Raw genomic sequence first — 16,886 nt, forward strand, 5'->3', positions numbered from 1 at the left:
GAGGCGTACATTAGATATAAGAAGCATGGAGTTAAGGAGATGTTTGAAAGATACATTGAATGTAAGAGGAATCTTAAGAGAGGAATTAGGAAAGCTAAAAGGTACGAGAAAACTATGGCAAGCAGGGTGAAAACTAATCCAAAAGAGTTCTACAAATATGTTAATGGTAAGAGGAAAGCTAGAGACAAAATTGGTCCCTTAGAAAATCAGAGTGGAAAACTGTGTGTGGAGCCTAGAGAAATGGGGGAGATATTGAACAGTTTCTTTTCTTCGGTATTCACTAAGGAGAAGGATATTGGGAGATGTGGGATAAAAAAAGCAAATTGGGTAAATATGGGGAATATAGAGATTACAAAAGGTGTAGTTTTAAGGCTTTTGAAGAATATAAAGGTGGATAAGTCTCCGGGACCAGACGGGATCTTCCCCAGGACATTGAGAGTAGTGAAGGAGGAAATAGCAGAGGCTCTGGCGGTAATTTTTCAAATGTCATTAGATATGGGGATAGTGCCGGAGGATTGGCGCATTGCGCATGTGGTTCCGTTATTTAAAAAGGGTTCAAGGAGGAAGCCTGGCAACTATCGGCCTGTAAGTTTGACGTCTGTGGTAGGTAAATTAATGGAGAAAATTCTTAGAGATAGTACTTATATCAGCAATATATCTTTGCTTTTTATGGACACTGAAATGACCAGCTGAATTCACCTAGCATTTCAGTGTGTTCTTAGAAAAATAGTTCATCACAGACTTGAAGGGCTTGTTTCCATGCTGTAATGAAAAAAAATGAATAATAATGTGACTAGGAGTTCAGTAACGACTAGTGGAAGGAATGTGAAATATTGTGTAACATAACAATTACAGCACGGAAACAGGCCATTAGGCCCTTCTAGTCCGCACCGAACCAAACACCCCTTTCTAGTCCCACCTCCCTGCACAATGCCCATAACCCTCCATCTTCTTCTCATCCATATACCTGTCCAACCTTTTTTTAAATAATACAATTGACTCCGCCGCCACTATTTCTCCCGGAAGATGATTCCACACAGCTACCACTCTCTGAGTAAAGAAGTTCCCTCTCATGTTACCTCTAAACCTCTGCCCCTTAATTCTTAACTCATGTCCTCTTGTTTTAATCTTTCCTCCTCTTAACGGAAATAGTCTATCCACATCCATTCTGTTTATCCCTTTCATAATCTTAAATACTTCTATCAAATCCCCTCTCAACCTTCTACGCTCCAAAGAATAAAGACCCAATCTGTCCAATCTCTCCCCATACTCCAGATGCTTAAACCCAGGCAACATTCTGGTAAACCTTCTCTGCACTCTCTCCACTCTGTTTATATCCTTCCTATAATTAGGCGACCAGAACTGCACACAGAACTCCAAATTAGGCCGCACCAACGTCTTATACAATCTCAACATCACCTCCCAACTCCTATATTCCATGCAATGATTGATAAAGGCCAGCATACTAAAAGCCTTCTTCACCACCCTATTCACGTGAGTTTCTACCTTCAGGGAACGATGTACCGTTACTCCTAAATCTTTCTGCTCTTCTGTATTCCTCAATGCTCTCCCATTTACCACATATGTCCTATTCTGATTCTTCTTACCAAAATGAAGCACCTCACACTTATCAGCATTAAATTCCATCTGCCATTTTTCAGCCCACTTTTCTAAGCAGCCCAAATCCCTCTGCAATCCTTGAAAACCTTCATTATCCACTATTCCACCTATCTTAGTATCGTCTGCATATTTACTAATCCAATTCACCACCCCATCATCTAGATCATTAATGTATATAACGAACAACAATGGGCCCAATACAGATCCTTGAGGCACACCACTGGTCACCGGCCTCCAACCTGACAGACAATTATCCACTACCACTCTCTGGCCTCTCCCTTTCAGCCAATGTTCAATCCATTTGACTATCTTAAAATTTATACCTAAAGACTGCACCTTCTTAACTAACCTTCCATGTGGTACCTTATCGAAGGCCTTACTGAAGTCTGCAAGGAATACCCCGAAACAGTAAATCTCAGAATTCAGACAATGCCAGCTGGGGGAGGAATCCAGACCAAAGGTGTTAATTGGATATGATAAGGGATGAGGTAAGAATTTATCACGCTAATGTGAAACCAGACAGGGGAGAGAGAGCTGGAGGGAGAAGGGGGGAGGGGATTTAAAGAAAGCCAGAGCAGTCAATATTAATGCCATTGGTTGGAGGGTCCCCAGTCGAAAGATGAGGTGTTATTCCTCCAATTTGCGGGTTGTCTCAGACTGGCAGTGCACGAGACTATGGACAAAAATGTCAGTTACAGGAGCACTGGATGCAGTAAATGACTCCTGCATATTCACAAGTAAAATATTGCTTTACTTGGTCTATTTGAGGCCCCAAATGGTGATGAGGGAAGGGGTATGGGTGCTAGTGGAGTATCTCCTGCAGTCATACGGGTAGGTCCCAAAAGAATGAGGGAGGAGTAGACAAGGGGGTCACAGAGGAAGTGGTACCTGTGGAAGGCGGAGAGGATTCCTCTGTTCTTTACTTATCACTACACCAGCCACCACCCTTCACCACTACTAGACACATATTCCCCTCCCTACCTTCATACTGCTCCTGTTGTGGTCTCCTTTACACTGGAGAGACTGGATGCAGACTGGGAGATGGCTTTGTTGAGCACCTCGGCTCTGTCTGCTGCAATAGCCTGGATCTCCCAGTGGCCACCAATTTCAATTCCACATCCTAGTAATTTGCTAATTTGTCTATCCATGGTCTGAATTGAGATTTTTGAGACTTCCTGCTTCTGGCTCATTCTTATTCCTTGAAGGGCTCAGCCCAAAACATCAGCAATATACCTTTGCTTTTTATAGACGCTGAAAAGACTGGCTGAGTTCCTCCAGCATTTCAGTGTGTGTTTACAACAGTGTCTTCATACTTTTCGTGTCACTCAAACTATTTTTCTGTCTAGTCCCACTGACCTGCACCCAGTCCATAGCCCTCCATACCTCTCCCATCCATGTACCTGTCCAAATTCTCTTAAATTGGGCCCACATTCACCCCTCAGCTGGCAGCTTGTTCCACACTCCCACCATTCTATATGAAGAAATTCCTTCTAATGTTCCCACTAAACTTTTCCCATTTCACCCATAACCCATGCCCTCTGGTTTGTATCTCACCTACCCTCAGTGGAAATAAGCCTAACTATATTTTCTGTCTGTACCCCTCAATTTTAAATACCTCTATCAAATCTCCCTTCATTTTTCTATGCTCCAGAGAATAAAATCCTAACTCTAACTCAGCTCCTGAAGTCCAGACAACATCCTAGTAATTCTTTGCAGACTTTCTATCTTATTGGTATCTTTCCTGTAGTTAGGTGACCTAAACTACACACAATACTCCAAATTTGGCCTCACCAATGTCTAATACAACATTACCATAACATCTCAACTCCTACACTCAATACTTTAATTTATGGAGGCCAATATGGCAAAATCTCTCTTTATAACCCTACCTACCACTGATGCCACTTTCAGGGAATTATGTATCTGTATTCCCAGATCCCTCACTGCTCAGTGCCCTACCATTTATGATGCATGTCCTTCCAAATTTCAACACACACTTGTCTTCATTAAATTTCATCTGCCATTTTCAGCACATTTTTCCAGTTCATCCTGAACCCACTACAAGCTTTGAAAGCCTTCTTCATTGTCCAAACGCCTCCAATCTTCATGCCATCAACAAAATTGCTGATCCAATCCACCACGTATCATCCAGATAATTGATATAGATGACAAATAATAATAGTCCCAGCATGGATACAAGAGGCACACCACTAGTCATAAGCCTCTAGCCTAAGAAGGGATCATGCACCACCACTCTCTGACTTCTCCCATATAAGCAATGTCAAATCCAGTTTACTACTTCACCATAGAGCTTCTGAACCTGCCTGATTAACCTCCCCTGTGGGACCTTAACTGAGGCCCTACTAAAGTCCATGTAGACAATATCCCTCGTAACTCCATGAAAAACTCATTAGTTAAACATGGCCTACCTCACACAAAGTCATGTTAATTATCCCTAATCAGTCCCCAGCTATCCAAATACTTGTATCTGAGAACACCCTCCAATAATTTACCTACCACTGACATCAGGCTCACCAGCCTATGATTTCCAGGGCTATTTAACAGAACAATGTGAGCTACCCTCCAATCTTCAGACATCACACCTGTGGCTAAGGACAATTTAAATATTTCTGCCAGGGCCTTTACAATTTCTACACTAGTCCGAGGGAATATCTTGTCAGGCCCTGGGGATTTATCTACCCTTATTTGCTTCAAGACACCAAGCACCTCTTCTTTAATTTGTATAAATTCCATGATCTCACTCCTGGTTTACCTGACTCCCCTCGACTCTGTGCCAGTTTCCTGAGTAAATACAGATGCAAAAAAAAAATTAAGATCTTCCCATTTCTTTTTGCTCCATAAATAGCTAACCACTGATCTTCAAGGAGACCAGTTTTGTCCCTTGCTATCTTTTTCCTCTTTATATACCTGTAGAAACCCTTAGGGATTTCCTTCACATTATCTGCCAAAGCAACTTCATGTCTTCTTTTAGCATTCCTGATTTATTTCTTTAGGTTTTGCTTGCATGTTTCCGCTCCGTAAATGGTTATATTGTTACCTCATTTGCTCCATTTGCTCCACCTCTCTCTTCTTCCAAACCAGATCCCCAATATCCCTCAAAACCAAGATTCCTTACACCTGTTAACTTTACCTTTAATCCTGACAGGAACATGCAAACTCTGTACTCTCCAAATTGCACCTCTGAAACTCTTACCTCACACATCCTTGCCCAAAAACAACTTATCACAATCCTCACATCTTAGATCCTTCCTCATTTCAAATTCAATCCTCAAATCAAATTGGATTGGTAAGTATGGAGGTGATACTAAAATAGGTAGAGCTGTAGATAGTAAAGGGTTTCAAAGTTTGCATGGAAAATATACTATTCATTATGTATTCATTAATCCATGGTCTGAATTGAGATTTTTGAGACTTCCTGCTTCTGGCTCATTCTTATTCCTTGAAGGGCTCACCCCAAAACATGTATTCATTAATCCATTAATATGTAACAATTTACTATGTACTTCAACTGCACTGTTCATGGAAAATGTTATTGTAATTAAGTAACAGCCAGTGTGTAGAAAAGTTGGTTGATTATAGTATGTGTAGAATTTGCTGACTCCAAAGCCAGTGAACTTTAAATCACGAAGAGGGAAAATATCTTTATCCCCAAGGTTACACAAAACTGGTAACTTTAAAACACAAGTCCAGAGAGAAAACATCAAGGTCATACATTCAAATATAAGAAAATAATAGTGGTTACAGGCACCAGGAAAATAAGCATTCAAACTCGGATGAGATCAGAGAGGAGAAGTTAGACAGGACAAGGTAGGGGAACCATAGTGGCGAGTGATTTATTCTGAAACAGGCCAGTTACAAGATAAGTGTAGCGCAAGGAGAAGTGATTAGAGTACCATGAATGAGCTAATTGGTACAAAACATCAATCAAAGTCGAACATTGAGAAGTAACTGAAAATCTGTATAAAAAAGGGCAGCGTTTCATAGCAACAGGCATTTCAGAGTCCAGGCTTTGATTTGTCTCAGCTTTTGTTTGCAAATAAAGGCTTAAACTTTTCTGAAGAATTCTCCACGTTTCCTGACTCATTTTTGGACTTCAAAAAACCACAACACTTGTAGAGGGATTTAAGCCAGTTAAAAGAGTGGTCTGAAAGATGGCAGATGGGCGTTTAATACAGATAAATGTTAAGTGTTACATTTTGGTAGGGCTAATCAAAATAGGAAATATATGGTGACTGATAAGGCATTGAAGAGTGCAATAGAACAGAGGGATTTAGGGATTTAGGAATATACATAGTAAATACATAGCTCCCTAAAGGTGAAGTCACATATGTTCACCTTTATAAATTAGAGCATTGAATATAGGAGCTGGGATGTCATGTTAAAATTGTACAAGGCATTGGTGAGGCCAAATTTGGAGTATTGTGCATAGTTTTGGTCACCAAAGTATAGGATAGATATCAACAATTTGGAGAGTGAAGAGAAGATTCACGAGAATGTTACCAGGGTTACAGGGTCTAAGTTATAGGGAAAGGTTAAATAAGTTAGGTCTTCATTCTTTGGAGCATAGAAGGCCGAGAGGGGATTTGATTGAGGTATTTAAAATTATTAGGGGTACAGATAGAGTTGACGGGGATAAGCTTTTTCCTTTAAAAGTGGAGATGCAAACAAAAGGACAAAGGCTGAGAGTTAGGGAGCAATAGTTTAGAGGAAACATGAGGGGTAACTTTTACTCAGAGAGTGGTGGGTATGTGGAACAAGCTTCTGGATGAAGTGGTGGAGGCAGGCTCACTATTAGCATTTAAGAAGTTGGATATGAATGAGAAAGGAATGGAGGGTTAAGTGTTGGTCAGTGGGGTTAGGTGGGAGAAAGTGTTCAGTATCAACTAGAAGGGCCAAGTTGGCCAGTTTCTGTGCTGTAATTATTATATGGTTATATCCTCAAAGTTGGCCTTTCTCCAATTTGGAATCTCAACACAAGGCCCAAACCTATCGTTCTCCATAATTAACTTTAATGGCAGTGTGATTACTGGACCAAAAATGTTCCCCTACACATACTTCTGTCATCGGTCTTCTCTAATAGGAGATCCAGTATTGCATTCTCTAGTTGGTACCTCTATATATTGATTTAGAAAACTTTCCAGAACACATTTCACAATCTCCAAGCCATCCAGGCCTTTTAAAGTATGGGAGTCCCAGTCAATATGTGGAAAGTTAAAATCTCCTATCACAACCTTGTTTTCTGCACCTGTCTGCTACCTCTCTACAGATTTGCTCCTCCAATTCTCATTGACCATTGGGCAGCCTATAAAACCACTCCATGAGTGTGGTCAGACCTTTCCCGTTCTTGAGCTCTACCCACTTAGCCTCAGTAGAGGAGCCTTCTGGTCTGTTCTGCCTGAGTATAGCTGCGATATTTTCCATAACCTCCTCCACCTTCCTATCCCTATTTTATTACGTCTGAAACAATGGAATCTGGAAACATTGAGCTGCCAGTCCTGACCCTCCTGCAATAAGGTTTCACTAATGGCCACAATGTCTTAATTCCACTCTCTCAGATCTTCTGCCTTTCCTACAATGCTTCTGGCATTGAAATGCATCTGAGAATATTTCCACTATATACAACCCTTTGATTTCTTGCATGCAAATTTCACATCATCTTTTCCCTCTTCCATTCCAATATTTGCTCTGGGATTTGTTCCCATCCCCCTGCAAATCTAGTTTAAACCCACAAGAACAGCACTAGCAAACCTTTCCGCAAGGATATTAGACCCTCTCTAGAAGAGGGCCTCATGATATATAAACCTGAAGCCCTCCCCTCTGCGCCATGTCTTTAGCCACATTAGCTGCATTATCCTCCTATCACTAGCATGTGACACAGGTAGCAATCTTAAGATCACAAGCCTAACAGTCTTGACATTTAACTTTGCGCCCAACTCCTGTGTTAGGACTTCATCACCCTTTCAACCCATGCCATTGCTCCTGACATGGGCCGTAACATCTGGTTGCTCACCCACCCACCTGAGAATGCCATGAACTCGATCTGAGATATCTTGAATCCTGACACCAGGGAGGCAAATACCATCAGAACCCACCTGTCCCCGCCCCTTCCCACCCAACCTCCCAGCTGTCCCCGCCCCCTACCACCCAACCTCCCACCTGTCCCCACCCCCTCCCACCTGTCCCCACCCCCTCCCACCTGTCCCCACCCCCTCCCACCTGTCCCCACCCCCTCCCACCTGTCCCCACCCCCTCCCACCTGTCCCCACCCCCTCCCACCTGTCCCCACCCCCTCCCACCTGTCCCCACCCCCTCCCACCTGTCCCCACCCCCTCCCACCTGTCCCCACCCCCTCCCACCTGTCCCCACCCCCTCCCACCTGTCCCCACCCCCTCCCACCTGTCCCCACCCCCTCCCACCTGTCCCCACCCCCTCCCACCTGTCCCCACCCCCTCCCACCTGTCCCCACCCCCTCCCACCTGTCCCCACCCCCTCCCACCCAACCTCCCATCTGTCCCCTATCACTGCAGCTCACCTCTTCTTCTCGCTTCCCTTCTTAGCCAACAGACTCCGTGCTAGAGACGTCCACCATGGTTTGTTCTTGGTAGCTCGTCCCCTCAACAGAATCCAAAATGCTGTATTTGTAATTGAGAGGAACAGCCACAGGTGAGCTCTACACTGCCTGCCTATTCTCTTTCCCTCTCCTTCCTCCTGCCTCCTCGGTGTGATTGTGTCCCTGTAACTCCTGTATCACACCCTCAGCCTCCCAAATGATGTGCTGTTCATCCAACTCCTTAACTCTGTTTGTAAGGAGCTGCAGCTGGATGCACTTCTCACAGATGAAGTCATTAGCGATTCTGCTGGTTTCCCTGACTACCCACATTCTGGAAGAGAAGCATTCCCCTGCCATTCCCACTATGACTGCAGGAAAAAAATATGCAAGATAAATAAAACCTGCTCTTACCTGTGCCTTCCTGCTGTGACCTTTTTGTTCCTTGAATAGGGTGGCCTTTACTTCAATTGTTGCAACATTATATCAGCCCCTACTGAGCCAAAGCCTTACCACTCCGACCATGACTGTTTCCTTGATTTTTCAATAATTTAGCACCGAACTAATTTTGTTCTCCAGTTAATCCTCGTCTGGTATTTTCAAGTTTAAAATTTTCTAACCAATCCCATTTTCAAATGTTCAAAATGCAAATGATACTTCTTTAAAAAAAAACTTAATACTACTTTTAAGATCTGGCATAAAATAGGTATTTAATTTTTTAGACTTTTTATTTGAAACAATTTTGCTTCCTTTGGACAAATGGTGGTAAAATTTAACTTACCACATTTTTTTTTAGACATTTACAAATTAGACATTTTGTTCAATCAAAGATCCCTGATTTTCTGCAAATTCCAGAGGCAAACGTTCTTGATTTACAACTTTCCATTAAAGGTTCAATATCTATTATTTATAATAACTTGCTGGATTTAAGAATAGCCTCGATAGTCAAGATCAAGAACTCTTGGGAACAGAATTTTAATTTATAATTTTTGGATGTTGTTTGGGACTCTATATGTATTCTACCTCCTTTTGTGCACGACAATTTGTTGCAATTTAAAATGGTCCATGAGTACATATAAATCCTCTGTGATAAATGCAAAATTGCTGATGCTTCTTTGAACCATATGTTCTGGACTTGCTTTAGTTTAGAAATATTTTGGAAAGATGTTTTTCAAACATTATCGGTGATTCTTAAAGTTAAATTAGAACCTTGCCCTTTAATTGCTCGATTTGGACTATTTCAAACAACTCAAAGTAGAATTTTATCTTTTGCTTCTTTGATAGCCAGACATGCAATTCTAATTAAATGGAAAGACATTACTCCACCTTCACACACACAATGGCTAAATGATATCATGTCTTATCTAAGTTTAGAAAAAAATTAGATATGCTATTAAAGATTCAAAAATTAACTTTCAAAAGATGTGAGGCCCCTTTATGGACTATTACCATAATCTAAAGAATTAGGGTAGTCAAAGTGCTTTGATGCTGTGCTGTCGAGTTCCAGGTTAATTTCCACATAATTTCCTAACCTTGTTTACTGGTAGGGGTTTTGAGCTATGGGGAAAAGGTCTTTTTTTTCCTCTTTTTCATTAATTTAGGTTTATTTTTTAAAAATTGGATAACAGACAATGGCTTCTCTCAACTGTGAATAACACAACTTTTGATAATTAAAAAAAAACAGAATGAGAAGTAAAGAATTTGCATACATTTTCCTTCTTTTAAAAAAAATGAAATTTATAATTCATTTGTAAAGAACTTTTAATTTTATTTTTACTTTCCTTTATTTCTCTCTCTTTTGGGTTGAGGGTTTTTTTTTGATGTTATGCTTTACTACACTATTACCAATGTGCACTGATCCTTTGAATTATGTTCATATTTCAAAATCTTTTCCTACATTTTATCTATTGCACATTGTATAATTGTATTGTTCAACTGTTTACATATTAAATACCAATTAAAATATTTTATAAAGAAAAAACTTGCCCAAACCTCACAATAACTGCTGCTTTAAATTCTCCAGCCAGTTTTGAAAAAGTGAAAAACTGTCTACAGACAGAACACCACATTAATTTTTCATGAAGTATGTAGGACCATCATTTCTGATTCCACCATATTCCTGCATGACCATTCGACAGAAAATAGAATTTAAAGTATGCAACTACACAGAAGACACCTTGATCATAAACAACTGACTTGTTCAGGTTCTTGACGTAGCAAATGCACCTGATTCATGACATTGACACGTTACACAAAACAGATTCTAAATCACAAAAAATTTAAATCAACACTATTTTTTTTCAAAAAATCTGTTCTGAAAGAATATTTGAAGGATAAATCAAATCCATGATTAACATTCACTACAGATTCTAGAGCCCATAGAAAAGAGTTGAAGTTTGGTAGAAAGATGATAAATGATTCCAAAAGCATTTTGGGTTAAATCCAATTCAGTGTACAATTAATTACATCATCACACAAACACCATAATCTCATGGAGCTCCCACTTCTATTCAGTTAGATATGATAGAACCATTTTCCTACAAAAGACAAGGAAATTTACAAAATTCATCCAGATAGAGCTTTGGGTGCTCCAATATTGCTGCTGCTACAACTGTCCAACAGGGCCAGCAATACAGCTTCAATCCTAACCTCTGGTCCTGTGCCTGTGGATGTGCACATTCTCCATGTGTGGATTTATCGCAGAGGTCTAGTTTCCTTCTGCATCCAAAAAGTATGTAAATTCCACAGTCTTGGTGGTAGGAGAAGTTATTGACCTTTTAAAAGATAAAAGCATAGAGAAATGTGAGACTAAGGGAGGGGGGAAAAGAGAAATAAAATTGATGGGATTACTAACAGCCACAGGCAAAACTCAATAGGCCAGAGTCTTGCAAATCATAGGAAATACAGGCAACGGGTTAGTGCTCCCCCACTGTAAACATTCGACTATTTCTGCACAGTACAAAAAAAAAGGCAAAAAATAGAAATGACAATAAATTTAGCCCAGCATCAAATACATTTGTTAAACAGCAGTTAATTTTTCAAATTAGTTTCAGACATTCATGAAGGAACCTCCTCAACCCAAACTAATCAGCAAGTATCTGAATTACAAGATTGATTGCAGGTTCATTCTCTGGTTTGTAATGAAATAGCTCTTCTCAGGGTTATCATGGATCTTACTCTTCATGCATGTAGAGATAATACTGCACTGTGGTGCCTCCATGCACTCGCAATTGAGGAAAGTGAACATAATAGGCAGTTGTGAAGGTAGCTGCTTTGATTCAATTCTATCTTTTTGTATATGAAAGAACAAACACTCTCACCTAAATAAAGTCCACCTACAAAAACATAAAAAGAATGGAAGGTTAGCCTTACCAAACTTTAGGTTCTATTATTGGGCAGTCAATATACAAAATCTTATATCTTGGTCATGTTATATTAACCGTGAGGACTGTCCAATATGGGTCTGTTTGGGATCTAATTCTGTTAGAAAATTTTCTATGAATTCTCTTCTAGGATCCTCACTTCCCACATCTTTAAATAAAGTAACTGACAACCTGGTGATTAAACATACTTTGAGGATCTGGATATAATTTCTCTTTCTATTTTTTCCTAATTATTTCTTTAAACCTTCCATGATTGATGTAGCTTTTAGAAAATGGTATAGATTAAGCATGAAATGTTTTAAAGATTTATTTATCGGGGAAGTCTTGTTAAATATAGCTTACAACTCATTTTTTTTGTTATTTACAAATTAGAGGTTTTTATGGAACCTCAATTACCGGTTCATACATTTCCTAAGAGCACTGATAAGAATTTAATAGATGTAATTTTTAATTTACAATCATTTTATAATGGTTCAATATCCAATATTTATGACATGTCATTGGGAATAAGAGTGGTTCCCTCATATAAAATTAAAAAAGCATGGGAACAGGACCTACAGGTTTTAATTTCTGAAGTTTGGAATGTAATTTTCAAATTGGTTAATACCTCATCTTTATGTGCCTGCTACTCTCTCCTACAATTTAAAGTAGTCTATAAGGCTTACATCTCCAAAGTCAAATTACCTCATTTTTATGTAGATGTATCTCCTCATTATGATAAAGGCAAGAATGGAGATGCTTCATTAATTCATGTGTTTTGGTCACAGAGTCTTGAGAGATATTGAAATGAGGTATTTCAAACTTTCTCTGCACTTTTTCCTTTTAAAAGTATTTTTATTAATTTGTTAGAGAAAAATATTACATGCATATATTATTTAGATATTAATTATATAGCTTTTATATAATGCAATACAGAAATAGGAGTCATTTATAAATTATACATCGTCATATAATTCTCAAAGTGAAAAATCCTTGAGAATTTCACCTCATATTAATGATATACATTGTGATTATCTAAATAGACCAACTAGTTGTAGGAAAAAACAAATTAGAACAAAATTAAAAAAAATACTAATCAAACCCCTCCCACTAAAGATGGTCACCAAAATAAATTGTAAAGAGTATCGGCTGTCGACATTGGATAAAAAGCTCCAGAGCACCCTTGCCTAAATAATCAAATTGTGATAATAGTCCAACTATAAACAACCAACTGAAAAACCTCACAAAGATAAGCGTATACAGAGCCGTTGTCATACCCACACTCCTGTTCGGCTCCGAATCATGGGTCCTCTACCGGCACCACCTACGGCTCCTAGAACGCTTCCACCAGCGTTGTCTCCGCTCCATCCTCAACATCCATTGGAGCGCTTACATCCCTAACGTCGAAGTACTCGAGATGGCAGAGGTCGACAGCATCGAGTCCACGCTGCTGAAGATCCAGCTGCGCTGGATGGGTCACGTCTCCAGAATGGAGGACCATCGCCTTCCCAAGATCGTGTTATATGGCGAGCTCTCCACTGGCCACCGTGACAGAGGTGCACCAAAGAAAAGGTACAAGGACTGCCTAAAGAAATCTCTTGGTGCCTGCCACATTGACCACCGCCAGTGGGCTGATATCGCCTCAAACCGTGCATCTTGGCGCCTCACAGTTTGGCGGGCAACAACCTCCTTTGAAGAAGACCGCAGAGCCTACCTCACTGACAAAAGGCAAAGGAGGAAAAACCCAACACCCATCCCCAACCAACCAATTTTCCCCTGCAACCGCTGCAATCGTGTCTGCCTGTCCCGCATCGGACTTGTCAGCCACAAACGAGTCTGCAGCTGACGTGGACTTTTTTTTTACCCCCTCCATAAATCTTCGTCCGCGAAGCCAAGCCAAAGAGAGAAAAGAAAAGAGATAATAGTCCATGAATGGGCCCCATATCTTGTCAAGTTCAATCTCGATCTCTTTAACATTATATCTAATTTTCTCCAGTCTCTGTACTTTTTAACATTAAATTTAAACCTAATCCCTCAACTGCTTTATTTGGTATTGTTAGAGAGAATGACCTAATTTTAACAGCATATCTGATCTGCATTAGCTTTTACTTCTCTTACGGCTAGCGGGCGGTGTTGCTCCGATGGAGGGAATGCTGCTCTATGGTCACATGACATCATGTTTAAATTTAGAGAAGATTCGATGCTCAATTTCCAATTTGAATTCAAAATTTCAAATACTGTGGGGACTCTTTTTGAATTATTTATAATGTTTGATTTGATATGAGAGTAGAATGTGTTGGCTAATGAGGCAATTTATCACTCTGATCAGAACTCTTTTTTTTCTAGCCAAACAGCTTCTTTCTTGGTAGTGGGTTTAGATTTTCTTATGATAAGAAAATATAATACAAAGTTATTTGTTTGATTGAAAATGTGGCTCTGATAGCTCAGTGGTTAGAGCACTGGTCTTGTAAACCCTGGGTCACAAGTTCATTCCTTGTTGGGACCTCACCTCTGTGAGGGGCACTGGATAAAGTGGCAACTGTCTTCCTTACAGCAGATAAAAGTTAAAGAACTTCATGTATGTTACATTCTAAATGTAGTATTACATGACAATAACAGAACCTTTTTACCTTTAATGAAATGATATGATTTAAGTGTAATGCATCCTTCTGACTTTTAATATATATCCTTATGCACTCTAATTTTTAATGTTAATAAAAATATTGAAAAAAAAGAATGTGGGGTACCTTGGATGAAATGGTGTGATCCAAGTGTAATCATTATTTTTTTACTTTTAAAATGTATTCTTTTATACTCTATTTTTTCTATGTGGAATTTCAATTCCAATATTGAAAAAGGAGGCTGCCAGTCTTGAAAACATTGGCAAGGTCTTCAGTGGATAACACCAGGTAAGAAGGAAAACTGACCATCAGCAGAGACATGCAACAAAGCATTTTCATCACTACGGATGCACTGAAGACTTTAGGTTGATTAACTTTTAGGTCCAAATTACGATTAGATAGAAGTCACATAAAACTGAAATAACGTGTTACTGTGAACTTATTCACGCAATGACATTCCAATACACGTTCAAAGTACAGGAAGCAGAGGATTCTGAGTTTTAACAAATCTTAGGGCAAGAGTTAAAAAATACCCAGCATTCTAGAAAATATCAGAATTCAGCAAAACATTATCTGTAAATTAATTTTATCTTTGTCAGTATGTTGCATCAAAACCATTCAATCCACTGGCAGTAACAATTAAGATACCATACCAACTATTCTGGCAGTAAACAATAGTTTGATTTCCCTTACTGCAATAGTAGTATATTTCTGCTTCATCTTGTGGAAATGTAAACAAAGTAAGGACACTTGTAATCATTCTAAACCCACCTACAAAAATTAGTACCACAATGCAAAAGAACCAAATATTTGCTTCAGAGAAATGCCACTGTGACATTGGTCATTCAGCATTCTTATAGCCCATAGTAAGAAGCTGTTTCTTAGCCTGGTGGAGCTGGCTCTGATACTCCTGTTTCTCTTTGCCAACTGGAGCAGCTGAAAGATTCTGTGTGCAAGGTGGAAGGGTCCTCGATGATTTTGTGAGCCTTCTTCAAACAACTATACCAGCCGATCACATTAATTGTAGGCAGTGGGAATTTAACTCCTGTGACCCTCTCTGCCACTCATGGACCTGTGGATTGACCTCGGATCCATTTCTCTGCAGCAACCATACCGCACTGTGATGCAACTGGCCAGGACACGCTCAGGACAAGCGAGGAGATGCTGCTTGCCAACAAAAGGTCACAAGTGGACTCCAAAGAACTTAATTAAATCCGAAAGTCGCTGCGATTGTTGTAAAAACACACTGAAATGCTGAAAGAATTCAGCCGGTCTTTCAGTCCATAAAAGACAGATATATTGCTGATATTTCAGGTCTGAGCCCTGTTTTAAGGAATAAGCAAAATGAGCCAAAAACAGGATAGCTTAGAATTCAGACAATAGTGGCTGGGGGAGGAATCCAGACCAGCAAAAAAGTGTTAAATGTTAATAAGGGGAGAGGTGAGAATTTATCATGTCTGTGCGAAAGGATACAGGGAAGGGGGAGACGGAGCTGGGGGGAAGGCGACGGGGAAAGTGGGGGGGAAGAGATGGGGTGTTTAAACTAGAGAAGTCAACATTAATGCCATCCAGCTGGAGGTTGCCCAGTTGGAAGTTAAGATGCTGTTCCTCCAATTTGGGTGGTTTCAATCTGCCGGTGCATGAGACCATGGACAGACATGTCAGCAAGGGAATGGGATTTGGAACTGAAATGGGTGGCTTTTGTGGCAGACAGAACTAAAGAACTTGCTCCTCTCTATCTACAAAGCGATTAATGCATAGTGAAGGGTGATTGCTCCTAGTCCTCCTCAAGTCCATAATCATATCCTTCATCTTTTTCAAGTAGACACTCAGGTTGTTTCTCTTACACCATATTACGAGATTTTCCACCTCTTTTCTGTAGTGTGACTCCTCTTTGATACTGATGAGGCCAACGACTGTGGCATCATCTGCAAATTTCCAGGATCAGTATATTTCAGCATACAAGTCGAGTCGTGAAGCCCCAAAAATTTTCTCAAAAGGTGGGAGTCAACTTAAATGTCAAATATACTTTTGAGACCTTAAAATCAGCTCAAAACCGGCATACAAGTCATCCCCTGAAAAAACAAAAACCCAGCAACAGATTTTCATTGAAATATTTATTGAAAACAACACAATTAGAACTTTTCAAGTCCACGATTATCATCTGCAAAAAACATTACTAAAACCCTTTGAAATCCCTCTCGCTATCATCATCGGAGGCGAAAATGGCAGCAAGCACACTTATGCTTTCACTGTCATCATATGGGTCCCAGTTTGTATCTAATGAGGCGGTGTTAGCTTCATTGTCAGTGTCCCATAAGGCATCATCCTTCATGCCATCAATTGCACAGGAGATCCCACACTTTTTGAAGCATTTTATTAGTTTCTACCTTCACTTTGTCCCATGCCTTGAGCACGAAGCCACACAGCACATTGAGTGATGCAGCACACATTGCCCCGCTTTTTCTCAAGGTCTTTTCTGCAATCAACATCTATTTAGTCCATTCATTGCGCACGTGGTCTTTGAATGGTATGGTCAAGGAGACATAAGAGAGGTTGTAACACAGACGTCAAACCAAAAATCTTCATTTATCCAGATATAAGTTTTGAACTCCTAAAGAAGAGAAAAGAGTTCAATACAGCAAAGGCGATTTTATGGAAGAAAGGGTATAAATTTATACTAAAGCATCCAGCGGTATTGAAAATATTTATTCC

At 39.9% G+C, this 16,886-nt stretch overlaps 1 protein-coding gene across 12 annotated transcripts in view; it reads right to left on the minus strand.

The window, feature by feature from the left end:
• The window catches only part of znf618 (zinc finger protein 618), a 90,851-nt gene that overhangs the window by 60,227 nt on the left and 13,738 nt on the right, over window positions 1-16,886 (minus strand). For 2 of the 12 annotated variants that reach the window (XM_069889509.1, XM_069889554.1), the window contains exon 2: window positions 10,838-10,962. The exons of 7 other annotated variants lie outside the window; for them this stretch is intronic. In XM_069889509.1, the coding sequence (XP_069745610.1) occupies window positions 10,838-10,874 (37 nt within the window). In that variant the 5' untranslated portion in view covers window positions 10,875-10,962. Of the gene's footprint in view, window positions 1-8,173; window positions 8,274-8,602; window positions 9,860-10,837; window positions 10,963-16,886 lie in introns of those variants that run through there. 3 more of the 12 variants (XM_069889527.1, XM_069889582.1, XM_069889536.1) reach the window with 3 other exon arrangements.

The sequence above is a fragment of the Narcine bancroftii genome, chromosome 1, assembly GCF_036971445.1.
Source record: "Narcine bancroftii isolate sNarBan1 chromosome 1, sNarBan1.hap1, whole genome shotgun sequence".
NCBI lineage: Eukaryota > Metazoa > Chordata > Chondrichthyes > Torpediniformes > Narcinidae > Narcine > Narcine bancroftii.